Source organism: Temnothorax longispinosus, chromosome 9 (assembly GCF_030848805.1).
Source record: "Temnothorax longispinosus isolate EJ_2023e chromosome 9, Tlon_JGU_v1, whole genome shotgun sequence".
Taxonomy (NCBI): Eukaryota; Metazoa; Arthropoda; class Insecta; order Hymenoptera; family Formicidae; genus Temnothorax; species Temnothorax longispinosus.
Genome location: NC_092366.1, coordinates 4,277,052 through 4,294,340, shown reverse-complemented (window position 1 = coordinate 4,294,340; position 17,289 = coordinate 4,277,052). Strand labels below are relative to the sequence as shown.

The 17,289-nt window shown below is 38.1% G+C and overlaps 1 protein-coding gene and 1 long non-coding RNA gene across 3 annotated transcripts in view; one reads left to right on the top strand and one right to left on the bottom strand.

The window, feature by feature from the left end:
- The first annotated feature begins 62 nt into the window (after positions 1–62).
- On the top strand, positions 63–1,926 carry LOC139819713 (uncharacterized). Its single transcript, XR_011733800.1, has 2 exons — positions 63–1,019; positions 1,635–1,926. It is a non-coding gene; the product is annotated as an uncharacterized lncRNA (long non-coding RNA).
- A 1,027-nt stretch (positions 1,927–2,953) lies between these two features.
- Positions 2,954–17,289, bottom strand: part of Ubl3 (ubiquitin like 3) — a 46,735-nt gene continuing 32,399 nt past the window's right edge. For both annotated transcript variants that reach the window (XM_071789302.1, XM_071789303.1), the window contains exons 2-4: positions 14,697–14,805; positions 13,753–13,917; positions 2,954–10,346 (exon numbers count right to left, since the gene is read on the bottom strand). In XM_071789302.1, coding sequence (XP_071645403.1) covers positions 10,282–10,346; positions 13,753–13,917; positions 14,697–14,805 — 339 coding nt within the window. In that variant the 3' untranslated portion in view covers positions 2,954–10,281. The remainder of the gene's footprint in view (positions 10,347–13,752; positions 13,918–14,696; positions 14,806–17,289) is intronic.

Below are 17,289 nucleotides of genomic sequence, written 5' to 3'. Positions count from 1 at the left end.
CTACAATCGCACGCGGACTAATAAATAAAAGTCTTTCTCGCGCGATACTGTACGGCACTCCCGTTTAAAAAAGTCCTTTAGTCCGATTACTTGAACGGCATTCCCGAAGCAAACGCGACGAATCGGCTGCGGTTCGTTCATTTAATTAAATCGGCGGAGACGGAGCAGGGTAACGTTAGGTTCCCCGTCTTTGAATTTTTATCCAAGCAGAACGAGAGTTTTGCTTGGGTAAAATCCTCGTACTGGGTACTGAGCCTTCCCACCTCGCCAAAAGGTCGTACCCATGGGAAGGAAGTACTTTTACTCTATAATATAAAAGCAGGTAACATAGATTTTTCGCGCAAATTTGAAGGAGTCGCGATTGCCCCGATTTGTTCCGCGTTTCATCACTGCGTTACAATCGCGTTAATGACGATGAAATGTTGAAAGATCTTGACGCGAGATGCTACGCGAATCAAGTGGACGATTAGTAAAGGCACGTAGTTGATTAAACAAAATCACAATTAAGATTAAATATCGTACGCACGGTATTGAGCATGTAAATCTCGCGAATGTAATGCACTCAACTATAATGCAGTCAACGTGAAATGGCACCTTTACATTTGCAGATGTAGCACGGACGCGCACCAAAATGATGTTTTATCGATAGTGTCGGAAAATGAACGTGGCTACGTAGTACCAATTTCGAAAATGGCGGTATAATGTACTGGCGGTAGTGTACGGGGGTTTGGCTGTCGACAGTCCCACGGGCCACGAAAAAGACTCTCTTCAGACTCAGGCTTCTCTCTGGCTGAATAGAATTGCCCGTCTCGAGAAATAATATTCCTGGTTACTGTTCGAGCAGTTTGTGCGACTGCGACTTCTTTCCACGATAATCGGAAAGCTCGTAAACGACGAGAGCGAAAATGTTCGCGATTCGCAACGGGCTGAGAAATGCGTCCGGTTTGTCGGGCGTTATTTCTAGGACGTACACTAATTCGATCGTCAGCGCACCGCCCGAAGTAAAAATTTCCACCGCTGTGAGTAGAAGCTGCTCCGTGTCGTGTGAAATTACATAAGAGAAAGACACGGTTAACCCTAAGCGCGCAGTTAACCCTATATGTTACTTGCATGGGGGAGTAAATACTCCACGACCCTCTTCTCCCTTTAGAAATCTAAATTTACAGCGTAAAACTTTTATATCGATCGTATGCCAATTGCACAAATTGTCTCACAATTAAAGAAGAATTACGCTTATCTTTATCTAGAAGTTGTATAAAATATCAAACCTTTATTTTATTGTAAATCATCAAAGAGGACAATGAAAGTTGAGATAATAATATTGTAAGATACATCCCACGCTAGTTGTGGTTTAAATTAAGACAAAAAAACCACGCAAGTAATGTTGGGTTAACCTCCTTCAGTGGAATGTAAAATTGTGAGAGATTTTCCATGTTTTGCCACAAGAATTGATTGAAAAATGAGGACTTAATGCGACATAAAATTTGATAGAAAATTTGGCGCAACAATTAATATTTCTTGCAATGGAAATATTAATTGTTTTGGAAATCTCATGCTTGAATACACCACGATTGTCGCTTTCACATAGATTAATCTTATTTTATTTGTAATAATGAGGAAAATTTTTGTTACAGGAAAAGATAGTTTCGTTGTTCTGTATAGCTGGTTCGACATTGTCGATACCCATGTACATGGTTCCGAGATTCAAGAAGTATGGCGAAAAGAAATCTGCTTGAGGAAGTTAAATTGGCGAGGCAGCCTCGAAGAGGATGCCTTGAAAATTAGTTCGCAAATTAGTTATGTTGAAAATATTATTTATGACACGTATCCAATGGCATACGTCAATAAATCTTGGAAATGCGTCTAAATTGTCAATAAATATTTAAAAATAAAAAAATGTTTTGCGTGATTCGTCACTACAAAATAGATGGTCATTTGTGTGACTTTTATAGAATGACATCCTTTCCAACCGGGTGTCAATTTGAAATCTGACAAAAATAAAATTCACCTGAAGTGAATGACGTAATTTTGTCGTGACACTCAATCATTGGAGAACTCTGCTTTTTAAAATGTCACGCGGTTGAACGTTTTTACTGGAATCAAAAAAAAATAAATCAAGGTTGACCGGAATCGGTCATCAATTTAACGTAGTAACAAAGGATCAAGTGTCTTAAATTTGAATCTCTAATTCTAGCTCATTTTTTAAATGAATGAAACGAAAGAATTATTGAAGCTCGCAATCTTTTGAATAATCCGTCATATTAGAAAAGCACGATCCGTATATCTTTCTTATGAGAGGTAAAAAATAGAAGAGTAGTTTAAGGTTGCGGTTTATTTTGCCAAAAATAACGCATTTGAATAAACTTACTTTTTTATTGAAAGCCGTGAACCTACCTGAATTATATATCTGTATGTTTGCATTTGCATACGTAATCCGACTGCCTTGCAGAGAAAAAACTCGGCGACCAACATTTTTTATAAAGATCAATCCTATTTGGATTCGTCTACGTCTTTCAATTTAATCTCTCGCACCTTGCACTTAACAGTGACAAAAAGTAACTTGACGCGTAAACAAAAACACGTTGACTCGCGAAAATAAAAAAAAGGGAATTCGTAGCAAAAATAACGTCGATGAATATGTAGCAGTTTTATAAAGCAAAACATGTTTGATAAAAAAATTATGTTTTTCCATGCAAAACTCGTCGCGCTGGAATGTTTTATTTCAATTTTATCTCACTCCTTGGTTGCATAAGATTCGTTTTATTCGGTTTTATTTCGCGTTGTCGCATCGTGGCCATAAATAATTGCTATCTACAAAAATATCTGGGCATTACACCTCGAATGTAGTAATTGTTTATCGAGAGGCGATCGCCTTAAGAATGAAAAGAAGGCGTGAAACCATGTCAGGTGAACTTCGATGTGTCCAACAGATATGAAGCAACAGGAATAAATATCATATATATATACTCGTTTTTTTTATAATACTACATAGCTTTTTATACATTTCTTTCAATATTCATATATGAACATTGATTAGGGACATATTGCGTGAATTCTGGCTGTGGTGTTTACGCTTACATTACAATTACACAAAGAATGTCGATTACATTCCCGACGCGGCGTCTGTCTCGCTGTATAAATTTCTTTTTTTTTCTTCTTTTTCTTTTCTCCCTTTTCGAATTAAACGTCACTGGGTTCCTTTGTACCTCGCGTTCCTTAATCGTACGATCTACAAACTACCAGTGAGAGGAAAAGGAAAATAAAGCGGATCCGTTTTATAGGCGAAAGGTCGTATTCAAAATAGAGTGACCGCGAAATTTCGTCGTCTCTCCCTATAGCGTAAAATGCGGATTAGTAAAACGGCTTTCGTATGTAATAGGGGTACACAATTGTTACGCGACATATATTACATAGAAGTAATGTCTCTGCAAGCTGTAATTCTCTGCTTGTCAATATCTTTTACGAATGTGGTTTACGTCGATATTATAACGATAGCAAAATTTAAACGTACAGAATATTCGACAATAGGCATACGTGATGACAGCCGTTGTTAAAAATTAAAACTGTTTCTTTTCTTACTAAAATTGCCATGACATCCATATTGATTGAGAATTATAATATATGGTAATATAAAATGTAATATATATAATATTAAAAATGATATGTAATAAAAATAAAAAAATAGTTTTATTCATTAGTTATCGCTTTAAAAAAATTTTGATATAGCATCCAGCTACATTTAAGATGAATAAATATATCATATATGTATAGAGTTTTGGAATATCGTGGAATGTATCATATTCAACCATAGCTTATTGCCAAACATTTTGTATATAATCGTAATATAGCATTATACAGCATTTATGATTTATCTGTAATATACGTTTGTAGGCGAAGTTTGATATTTTTCAAATCCTTATTCCGAAGGATCCTAATTTTTCTCTTCGTTGACAGTCAACCGACAATTTTATAGAAGGTGGCATATCAATCAAATAATTCCGCGGGATAGAAAGTATCGCGAGCGATAACTGAAAATTATGAGTATCGATTCTTATTTCTTTCTAACACGGCAATATCGGCAATGTAGCTGTTAATAAGAAATCCACAGACACGGAGTATTTTTAGTGAAGATAGGTCGGATCGATGAAAGACATTTACTTGTCAATTTTGTCCGCAAATAAAGTGAAAAGTATTCTAACATAAATAGTTGTGTATTATAGTTTAGGATGTTTTTATTTAATTAATGTTAACTTCCCGTCTTGTTGTCTTGTAAGAATAATTTTGCCAATTTATTGGACAATCTAGAAATGTCTCACATAAAAAAAAAATAAAAGAAATTGATCCATCGTATCATTGATGATACTGATAATCCTTCGTTTTAGCAAGGGGGAAATTGTAGATTTCTCTACTGAAAAGAAAACGAAATTAGAATAAAATTTCTTGTCCGAAAATCGTCCCGAGTAGATCCTTACAGGCTAAAATTTTGATATGAAGTACAAAGAAGTGTATATTCTTCGTAGATTATGCATGCATATTTTACGAATACCATTATCTATCCTTTAAAGACTTTCCACGCTTTAGACAATTAAACAGAAAATGAACTCTTTATTTATCGCGACTCAGTTAATTGCCCATTGTTGTTAACTTTAAAAGTATAATTATCGGTTAATTGAAATTATATTTGTGTGTAAGATAATCTCGCTATGGAATGTATCAGCAATTAATACGAGGTTAACAATACGTATATACACACACACGCACACACACACGTGTGTGTGGGTATTCTTCAAATCAACGACCATCGTGATATTCAACTTGTTTTTAAACTTTAATCCCTTTACACGGGAAATATATATATTTTGTTGATCTTTATTGTGTTACGTGCGCGCGTTTCACATTTCGTCGAGACTTCGAATAGAAATAATCTCGATTTCGATTATTAAAAAAAAGTAAGAGACTTTAAGGATGTTCCTTTCGAAAAATTGCGGTTCCGGAGATCCTCAACCAACGCCTGATAGTGACATCGCGGAGTGAGAGGAGTTGCAAGGTAAATTTATTACGGAGAACCCTCTACGTTTGTAGCAATAATTCGAAATTAATTCCGTCGTGAAATGGCAAAAGGAAAAAAAACGCGATGGAAGCTCCAGACGCGGCAAGGATGATCTCTCCTTTCCTTCCACCCCTGTTTTTCTCACCCTTCCTTACAGTTCGCGTGTGAGTTCGACTTCGTTTATCGCGCATAAGCCTATTTATAATCTCGGACGCAGCTTAATCGCGCAATGAAATGAATACAATGCAATTGATGTTTAAGAATACTTTTTAACTTTTCATTACATCTTTTTTTTAATAGTACATTCACGATAGGACTAATAGAGTCTTCTTCATTCGCCATGCATCCCTTCCGTAAGCTCACAACATACCGGGTAATGTGTAGCTTTCTCACTGTCTCTCTCGCGTCCTCGCTCTCACTCTCATTCTCTCTCTCTCTCTTTCACACTCTCTCCCTCTCTATTTCGCGAATCTTAAAATCTTACGAACTAAACAATTGGTTTCCCTATATAAACAGCATTTTATAGATAATCTACATCTTATGATCTTACAATAAAAAATACGAATCATGGGGGGCAGGGCGTGGACAAAAAGTAATGACGTTTTTAAAGTGTTCGATCATTAAAGGTAACGCTCTATATATACGGATCCTTCTTAAAAAAAAAACCGATGAAAACCGCTCGGAACGAACGTACTAAAGAACAATGAGTAAGTTGTAATGAGTGCATCGTGCGAGCCGTTCCCATAAACCCACAGTATATACAATGTGTTCAGCGTTAGACTTTCACCGTACAGAATCGTTTAGATAAAGCGATAGGGGATAGATAGGAGTAACGTTACCCTGCCGCGAACGCGTGTACTTTGAAGCTCTCTCATTCGCCTTGAGATAGGACGCGAGAAAAACGGTATTGTATGACTGGTATTATATAACGTTGTATCATGGTGGCCAAACTAAAAGAAATTGAACTGTAACGCAATTGTGTATGACGCTATAATACAACAGTTGTTTTAATGTCATTTTATGTGAGGTAAATTTGAATATATTTTCAATTCGAGTTAACTTTAATTTATATCTATATATTGAAATTTAATTATTTCTGCACTTTGATAGAATTAGTTTTTAAGTGCAAAGAAGCTCAAGACAGGAAAATTTGAAGAGAATATGCGGCTGATGCTTGGAGAAGTTTGACCACCACTATATCTCCAGTACAATTGTTGAAATTGAAGAATGCTTGGATTCAGAAAAGCAGAAGTGTCTTCTGCACGCGGGTTTGTCAAAAAATTCTCTAAGAACCCCTCGTTATCGTATGCGATTAAATTCTTCGTTTCTCAGGAAATAAATAATACGAATTCGAATATGTTCCCATTATATATCATTTTTAATTTGCATGATGCGGTACCTTTCCGGAAAAATATAATTTACAATTACAGAATTTTAACCCGCGGGAAATTAGTAGATCAAATTAAAGTTTTGTCGTCGCGATTCGGGCTCAATGTTGATATGTCTTAATTATGTCTTAATGCCCTCGCCGAATTTCAGTTGGCGAACGGCCTCTCGCACGTATAACAATCTCCGCGAAAAGGTACAAGGGAAAATACTTTGCGCGTTAAGTGCCGATCGCAGCAGGGAAGGTTCGAGAGAAAAAGGACGGCGTTACAGTGATGGAACGACAACGAGGAGGGACATAGGTGAATAAAAGAATTCCACGGTATGGCACAGGTTTATGAGTCAGGCAGGTACTAATAACGATTTCGAAATATACAAACATGATCGCCTCGCATTTCGCTTCGCTTCGCGAGTGTGTATTTGGATGTGTATGTGTGTATGTGCATATGTGTGTGTATACATAAGAAATAAATTAAATATAGCTCACGCTTTGATCGCACAAATTTCTTCTCTCGCAAATTTAACTACGGTAAGAACATTGCATTATATATATATACACAGGGCTATGCATTTCGTAAGAGTTACAGTACGATTAGTATAAGATAGCGTGTTAGAGAGTTACGCGCGCGTGCACGCACACGTGGCCTTTGTGTGTGTGTGTGTATGTGTGTATACACGTGGATCAGTGTCAGTGTCGGTGTGTAGAGAATCGCCTACAACGCATTCGTCGTAACGGTTTGATTGGACCTAACTACGATCGATACTCGAAATGGGCATGGTAAATTCATAGCATGGAATTATTTATTTTTGGGTCTAACGAGAGCGACGTTCTAGGCCCGACAGATTCGCGTGGACGGGTAACACGAAGGGATTGAGGGCGGGCAAGAGAAGATGGATTAGTAGAGGGAGGACCGGGGGAGGACTCGACGGGGGGAAAAGAAGGGGATATATATAACAGGAAATATATTTGAGTTTTCATTTAATCATAACTACTCATTAGAGATCCAATGTCTTCTCTCTTTCTCTCTCTCTTTCTCTCTCCCTCTCTTTCTCTCTCTCTCTCTCTCCTCTCTGATAATCTTATACTTCGGAATACTAAACTCTCAAAGTGGCGTCATATAATATTACTTCATTTTAAATTCATGATAATAAAGTCATCTATGCGGTATGAGAGCTTAACTGCGCGTCAACGTGCCTCATACCGTCGCATACGTGCGCGCCGAGACGCGTGCGTCGAGACGCGGAACGCGCGTGTCGACGTGCACACGCGACTTCGATAATAGTACGTATATACAGTCTGTCGAGAGAGAAGAACGCGACTATGTATTGTACGCGAACGTATTCCTCGCGCGATTCGAAGTCGCGATCGTTCCCAGATCCAAGTTGCGTCCTAGCGTCGAGCTTTTCGAACTTTGAACACGACAAGTGAAGCTTCTTTGCGGAATGCGAACAAAACGTTTACGGTCAAACGACGAAATACAATAAAGATTCGTTTGAGATCATTTTGAATATTTTCGTCGAGGTATATGGATATCGACGTGGCGTTGGATAGCTCTCGGAAGAGTTTATCCCAAATTTACGTTCGCATTAAAATCAACGTATCGCTCCAATTTATAATTGGTCGCACTTGTTTATTTAATTTTAATGGAATTTACATGCGTTAATGGAATTCGATTTGTTAGTCGGTAATCGAGATATTCAGGCGCGCATGAAAAGTGTGCCACGCAACGGAGTCGAATTAATTCGCAAAAAAAAAATCGAATTTGCGAGGAATGTACCCACGAATCTTCACGTCCTTCTTTCTCAACATTCTGTATATACAGGGAATCTCTGGTCAGTCGCACCTTCGACGATAAATACCGCGGGTAAACGGTTAATACCGAACGAGCTTCAAAAAAATATCTCAATCCAGTGAATACACTGTATTCCATATCAGTCTTAACGTGTCTGTTGACATCGCATACCGAATAAAATTGTAAAGTGACTCGTCTGCTTCTCACGAGTCAATCTATCGCTGAAAAACCGTTGCCGCTATGAAATTTTCTCACGTGCGATTCTAACTACCAACGCGTTAAGTATTGTCGACCGAATGCGCGATTGACTAGGAACACCCTGCATATACATGTATATATATATTTTATATATATAACATATATAATCGCTACCTGCATATCACAACATAAATTTTATTCTCTCTTTGATTCTCTCGCGCGCGATTCTCTCTCTCTCTCTCTCTTTCGCTCCCTCTCATTCGCTTCCTCTTCCTTTTTCTCACTCGAACGCGATACATTCAATTTACGCAAGCATGCACACGATCCCGTCTACATAATTATTATAATGCTGCGGTATTGTGATAGTGGTTGAGTTTCTAAGCATTGTAGCGCCGTTCCAGGGCGCGTCTTGGATGTACGCTCAGAACGGAACGTAGTCTCTTGCTACCCCGGTTCCATTCCTTGAGAATTCTATTCCGCATTATACCGTGCATACGCACACGAGTTCGTTAGATGGGAGCGAACAAAACGGGATTACAAACATTCGCGGCGAATACGTAATTGTTCGCCCTTCTCGAGCCTCGAGGCCGGCTTGCGCCGACACCGAGGTGGTGCTCTAACTGAACGATAGTTAAAGTTAACTGACGTTTAACGCTTTCCTAGAATCCTCCGATTCTAGTTTCGTTTCGCGAGATAGATAGCGGAATTGAATTAAATTAATTTAGGTCAAGTCGAGGGCGAATAATCGAAACTTAAGTTAACTAAGGAGGGTTAACGGAAGTTAAGCGACCTTAACGTCTTTCCCTCCTGCGGTATTACAACTACGGTCGTAATCTAGGAAAAGACGGGGTATCGCCGACCAAAATTTAGTTAAGACCGTTAACTAAATTTACGATCGTCTTCTTTCTTCATCGATATCATATAGCTATATGTAATCTAGGGAAAGGATAAGGAATCCCTAAGCAAAATTTAATTAAGACTGCTAACTACATTTACGATTATCCCATTTACAATCTAACGATGTAAACGCTGTAGAAATGAAGAAATATCGCCATACGAAATTAATCAGAGTGGTTAATAAAATTTATTACTCAGTTAACTCTGTAGTTAACGGAAATTTCAACTTAAGACAATTAACTAATTTTACGAATGATCCCATGCTTCTCTCTTTTTTTTTCTCTTTCGATATTACGACGCTTGCGGGGTCGTCAGTTGGTAAGCGGCAGGGGGAGGGAAAAAATAGCTAATCGATCCTTGATTCGAGCTGTTAATGAAATTTACTGACTGATCAAATCCTTTTCACGTCCATCGGTATATCACAACAAGAGCCCGTAGCGTCCACAGTAACGTCGTTAGTCGAAGTTAGTCGACCATCCCCTATCGGCGCAATTCGGCCGGAGATCTCTCGGCAAGCTAATCGTCGTGCCGCCGACAACGATCCGGCCTCTCTTAACGGAGAGCACGCTATACCCGTCCGCTCGTCTTCCCGAGCGGATTTCCCTCGCGAGTGCATATCGATCGCGCACGCATTACCGCCCGTCAAATGAACCGAAATAAGCGATCGGTCCGACGACGTAGGGGGATTTATTCACCGGGGAACGCATCGTTGCGGCGCGCATCCCTCGTCGGCGGATATCGCGCGAGCGAGACCTCTCCTTCGTCCGACGATCCGTTTTTTCTTCTTCTCTCCTCGTGCTACACTGCTCACGAGCTCAGCCACTAACGATTATACATCAGCACAGAAATCTTAGAAACCATGGCTCAGCGCTGTGGGTGAGCCCGAGCTCGCCCATCGCTGCATGCCCATCCGCCACGAGATCCACCACCGACGTCGGCGACGGCTACTGCGACGGCTTAGAGTATGCAGCAGGAAGCCGAGCAGCAACTACTCCCGCCGCCTTTACTTTTTTGTCTCTGATCTGCAACAAAATAACGCACATGTCGGTTAACTCGCATGTCCTTGCGACGCGAAGTCCAGCCTAGCACCGCGAAATCTGGATAGACGGTCTGTGCAAACGGATGAAAAGAGAAAGAATGTGTGTGCGTATGTGCGTATGTGTATATATGCGTAACATCGTGTACATTGCGTTGAAAGAGTGTAAAGAAAGTTCACTTGGTTCTTGCAAAAGAGCTCTCCTGACTGAAATAAAGAATTCATTAGTCATCACAGACTAATTTCTCGAGAAAATTTCGTATCATTCTTTGGAAAAATCGTCTTTTCTGGTGCCTGCAATTAACTTTAATATTATTTCGTGATCGAATAAATAAATATTTCTTTCTAATAAAAGTAGCAATTGCCAAATAATACCAAGTGATGTTATTTAAACAATCAACAATGAAGTAGCACCTCAATTCTTTCCTTAGTCATTTCATTTATTTTCAAAATAAGAATGTTAATTTTTTATTCTTCCATTACAAATTATAGTATAATATTATTTATAAAAAACTGGAATGGCAAACTTGAGTTATTTTCACAAAAGAATAAGATTAAGTTGTTGTACATGGATTTCTCCTTCATTCAGATATAATGTCATGCTCTTCTGTTAAAGCCCACATTTAAATATCGGATCGTACAATGTTATTAAATTGTCTTGAACGATAGGATTTGTGTATGTTACTTTTCGTTCGGTGTTATATTTATTTGTCGTGGAAACAAGCAACGGATTTGGAATTTGCGAGAAATAGGTGATAAGGATTGGGGAAACTCACGTTGACTCAAGGATTTAAGGCGGTGTCTTTTAGTTGTTGTCATAGTTTTAAGGACCGTCGGGCAGGGTGTACATGTACTCACCGTTAGGAAGAATGCCTAAAAAGATGAAATGGGAATAACTGTCGCTTTTTCTTTTAATTGTTAATTGATGTAATAGCATACGCATTCAATAAATCAGTACCTTCAATCTAACAGAATATCAGTCTTAAAACAAATGAGAAAAGTAATATAAAATAATTTGGACTTATATTAAAAATTTTTTAAATAAAGATCTAGATCTACAAAAAAGATGTTATGTTTCAATGTTATAACATTGGGTATTCTAGATTGAATATAACAAATTTGGCGAGCATGAAGCGGTTATCAATTATTATTAGTAAATACAAAGTGTAATATTAAGTAAAATATCTAAATGGCTGTAGTTTTAACTAATAAATTAAATAATTAATTAGTTAATACTTAAACAAAATGCCCAATAAAAATAGTTTAGCTTTTCCTACTTTTTACCTATCATTAACGACTTTTTTGATTGTCCGAAAACAGGCGGGAACAAATGATGCATTTCCTATAAATTTTGCGCTGCTGATGCACAGGCCACGTGAAAAAGCCAATTTAGAAAGCAGGAAACCTCCACTGTGTTGTAAAGTTGCAGCGTATTGTTACGAAGTTGCACAATGCATCGCAGCACCTCGACGATTATCTTCTCCGTCGATCAAAGCTGATTATTAACTACCTGCCCGCGTTTTATCCGTCGCACTTGCCGTCGCATCGATTAATAATTAGCGGTAAACGAGTTGCGTGCGGTGAAGTCGATGTCGCGACGTTAGGAAGGAAGAAAACGAAGATAAACTGTCGGATATTAATCAATGTAACGTATACAATTGTTCAATCGCCGTTAAATTAAGAATCGCGGAATTTACCGGAAAAGGCTCGCAGAAACGGAAGTATACGCGTGCCGGAAGCGACAGAGAAATTGCAAGGGAAATTGCAAAGGGTCGCAACGCGAAATATGCATTTTACGAGAAATTATATAGACCTCGTACGAGTAATAACGACGTTGCGCAGTGAGAAACTGTGTGACGATCATCATTTGATGAGACGATTGATTATGCGAATTAATATTCTGACTTTCACTGATGCGCGGTTGCAGAGTAACGTGTGCTAAATCGATAGCGATGCGTGCGTAACGATCGCAACGTTCAATTTATCAGTATACATTAATTTATGCCGCGAGATAAACGCAAGACCAGAAGGCGCAGATTTAAGAAAGGACTTTTTCGAAGTTGCTCTCATTGTTAGTTTGACAAAAGTATCAAAATACTAGTAATTTCTTAGCTATAAATTGTAAAAAAATAAAAAATTCTTTATAAATTAAATAGAGATATAAAATATTTAATAAAATTAATATTTTGACATGATCATAAAAATGGGGTAAGAATATATTTATTAGAATCTTTCTTTTTAATTTGATGCTGTCTCATACTTGATATTATAATTTTTTTTAATAATTTTATATTTTAGTTTGAAGCTTTGCTGCAAAATATTAAAATTTGAGAAGCTACGACCACTCTTGACGATGCTCCTTGATATTTCTGTCTAAAAATGTATTTGCCGAAAAATCTATCTTCAATATACTCTAGCTGCATTCTTGATAGTTGTATATAAATCGCTGTCAACTAACGGCTAAATAAAGCTAATCCATATATAATTCCGTAAATTCCGTTATAATGAACATCGATGGAATACGACATTTTCACTATAACGAAGTGTGATTGAATCTCCGCGTCTAATACGCGGCTTGATGTAACGAACTTTTGGTGTAATAAATTCAATTTGGAGATCCACGGCGGCAGCTCGTTGTAACGAGATTTTACCGTAATAATTACGCAAGCGCGTCACGTACCGATGCGATAGATTTAGTTTAGAACGGCGAGTAAACAAATTTAAAGAACGATAACGAGTGAAGATTTAACTGGATATTAATAAAAGTGCGGTAGAGTGTGCGCAACGTGTTTTTATACGGGTTGCAGGGAATTAACCCTTATCCGGGTAATTTATTTTCCTCCGGGGATACCATGATATATAAAGGCACTCATTATATGCATATACATAAAAATACAATTAAAAATTGTAATTTTTATATAATATTACATTTTTTATATAAAATTACAAAAAAAATTGTCATTTAAAAATTCATTTTAGAAAACAGGGTATTAAATCTTCTTATTAATCTTGGAAATTAATAATCAGAATCTCAGTTATTTTAGTCAATTATTAATATTAAAAATTTTCAGGAATTTTACTAAATACGTACTAATGACAATAATGGTTTAACAGATGATATACGTTATGTGAATAAGAGTTGATATAACATAATAAAAACCAGATGTGCATCACGGTTTAATTTTATGGTCTACGAGAGTATTTTAATTACGATTTTATGACGAGGTTTATATTTCTCTCTCAAGAGAAGTTAAAAAAGAGAAAATTTGTGTCTGGTTTTGTGGTGAGTTCATCGGGGAAGCGAAGGGGGCGGGGAGGAGGAAAGCATACAAGAAGTTTCGTAACGATCTCCACGGAGGAGGAGATAACATGGTCGCATCTCGCGAATTCACCTTGAGAATTAGGCTCCGGAAGATTCTCCCGCGGCACCAGATGCATCACCGTGGTTTTTCCAAAGGGAAGCCCAAGAGCACCGAGCGTGACATTGCTGTGCAGGAAACGACCCTGGTAGATTAGCCGCAGGATCTCCGCCTTGGCGACCGCCTCCTCTGCCCAGTCTGCAACACGGAGATAACATTTGCGGGATGCTGAGGGTTAGGTGTTCTCTCCCGGCTCGATCCAACGATTCGCGAAAAGTTTCCGAGAGAGGAGCCAAAGCTCCTCGAACTTTAAAAGATGGCGTAGGTTCGTAGAAAGTATTTGTAGCGATAAAAAAAATACGAAAATACGAACCCGCCATTGTAAAGATTGAGTGTAAAATTTCCTAGTTATATTGTTTCTATCCTCATATAACTTTATAATTCTATATATTTTAATTCTAAATTTTTTTCTATCTATTGATTATATTAGGACAAAGAAAAAATGCTTGTACTTTATATTTAAAATAACTTTCAAGTCTTTCACATTGTAACGAAAGCGATGAAGCATTATTAAAATTACATAAAAAAATTCCAGACGTCATACATAAATAAACATTTTTAATACTCTGTAAAAATTTATTCTTGAAATTTCATAACTTCTTGTTAATCAAAATTTCTAATTTTACACAAATCTAATTTTGTTAATTTCTCATTTCTTTCTGAATTGTTTAATCTTCTAATTTTAAAATCTTTTGAGTAGCAGAGATTCTAACAGATTCTCGAATACATACCTATAAGGTATTTGTATACGATGATTTTGTAACTCTCTCATCATGACGTGATGGCACATCGGTAATTAATGATAATAATTGCAGGTAGCATCATATGTTAGATTCTGCTGTTATAGCAATTATAGTAACGCTAATGGGGAATGGATTGGTGCAAGCGGAGTTTCGAAACGGCAATGACTAACTCACCTTCCGGCCAATTTTCAAACACATGGTGCGCTATATCGCCCGCGGAATCGCTTGGACTGAATAGGAACTCTTTTGTCTTGCCACTGACGAGGATGAGGCGTAGATTTATCTGCAATATATAAAATTAGAGTGAGTATTAGAGTGAGAGTGAGAGAGGGGGAGAGTAAGAGAGAGAGAGAGAGAGGAAGATCAATTACGCAAATAGAAAAATTTTAATAACTGGATATGCGCTTGATATTTTCATCATCTCAAATTAATTAAGAAAAATTTCAGTTTATGTGACTAGTAGTATAATATAAAAACTAATTTACATACAAATTAAATTCCAGGTACTTATTTTATCAAATCATCAAAGTTCATATATTATGTAAGAGCTGAATATACTAAATACTTTAAACAAAATATTAAATATTAATTATACCATTCGGAATAAAAATCGTAAAATTGCAGTAAACGTTCATTATATACGCCGAAAGCGAGAGGGTGAGACAAGCATTCGTCGACTTTCAACCAGCACCGGCGGCAGCTGCTGCGTACCGGCGAAATTACCGGGGACAGTCGCCCCCACGGACGAACGCGAATTCAATTAACATCGGGTAGGCAGGGGTGCGAAGATCAGGCAACATAAATAATTAGCGACGACGATGAGGACGAAGCTGGACCCCGGCGCGACGTGCGTGCTCGAAGGGCTCGGCCGACCGCTCGTAACCCTTTGCGGTCTCCGTGGTCGCGACAATCCGCCGTTAAAGCGTTAAATCATCGTCCCCCGCGAGCGATGCGCATTATCGTCCAGCCGCACGCGAAACTTCCCCTTGGCATTACGGAATTTTCGTGCCGGAGGCTCGCCGGCTGGCCAGACTTACCCTGTATATTGTAAAGTGTATAGCGGGAATAATGCGGGTGAGCGTTACGAAGCTGTAACGAGGAAATTACAGCGCCGAGAGACGCTACGGAGTTTATTTTTATCCGTTGTACCTTTTTCTAGGCGTTACTAATTTGATAATCTTCCCGTGGAAAGCCTTCCGGATTTGCAAATACCCGCGAGCGAAAGTGGACCGTAGATTTCGAGGAAAATGAAATTTCAACGGGGGGATACATGCATTTTTCGTGCGCTCTGTATGAAGATTGTATATAAGGATGGAAATTTTAGAGCTGCAGGTTTTTCCCGCGGGACAACGTTTCATGAAATTCTTGTGGAAAATTCTTGATGTCGTTCCGCAAAATTTCTCAGTCTGCCGCATTAAATGTGTCAGCGACGCCGAATTGTTATGTAAATGGAATTTCTTGATCTCTATTCGCGTAGCCTTTTTGTAGTTTTTAACTACAAAAAATTTTTACTCGCCCGTGGTTTATTTTAAATCACATGTATATGCATTGATTGCTGTGAATAAATATAATTTCTCCTATATTCATCTCTGTGAAATTACTTTGTCGGAAATTGTTTCTGCGTTTATGAACATCAGACAAAACTTAAAACAAAACTGACACAGAAAAAAAGCTGCAAATTACATGTTTTTAGAAAATTGCTTTTTAGTTGAGAAAGACCGTATGTGTGTCAAAACCAATAGCGTAGTAAAATTTTTCAAGCATTATTTATGAGAATATTCACGAGATACGCCACCAAATGTAATGTAATGTAATTTTTTGTTAAACAAATAATCTATTGTTTAAAGCAATAAGCAATAAATTGCATACGTTTCCTAAATAAAAGATATATTGTTTAAGAAAGGGATCTTTTCTCGGATTCTTATTATCGGCGATATCATGAAAAATGAGAAGAAAAAGCGCAAAATATCGTGTAGAACGATCGTGCCGTAGAACCGTACAATACGTTTTGTAAAGCATGCCTCGAGCCTTATAATCCCCACTGTCATCTTCTAATACGTCGATAAGAGAGATATCGGGTTTCCGAGCAACAACGACCGAGGTGACTATAGTTCTGAGCTCCATTCGAGAGTGCAAACTGCTGCAAGTTGATTCGCACGCGAAACCGCGTTTTCTATCGATCGTTTGGTCGAAAGGGCGCGACCAACCGTTCCGATAATTCGCTCATTAGTCCTCCAACGAGAGGGGGATACAAAGAGAGAAAGAGAGAGAGAGAGAGAAGGACACACACATAGAAAGAGGAGCACTTCACTTTTGCTCCGTGCTTGATTTAGAAATTTTAGGCTCACCGAGCATGCATAGAGGAAGTGGTCCTCTTCCTGGTGCGCGTATAACAAACTCTCGAAAATCCTCCGGATCTGCATGTGTGTGAATTCAAAGACACGAGAGAGATTTCCGTCGACATACGGACTTCAAAGAGACTTATTCATGTAATAGCAATCGATTATTCGAGTCACGTGCTCGAGATCGCCCTTCTGTCCGCGTCACGAAATCTTTCCTCGCTTGTCCACGTGCGTGATATATCGCAAGAATATTTAACTCTATTTTTATGTTCTCTCGTTATCCTTCAAATTACTGAAAATACAGTTTTTATATAAAAAAGACTCTGTCGCGCACACGCACGTCACGGTCAAAGATGTGATAATAATTAGCGACGAGGGGAGCCTTGAATTCTAAACAGAAGACAACTCCGAGGGGTCGTCGTAAA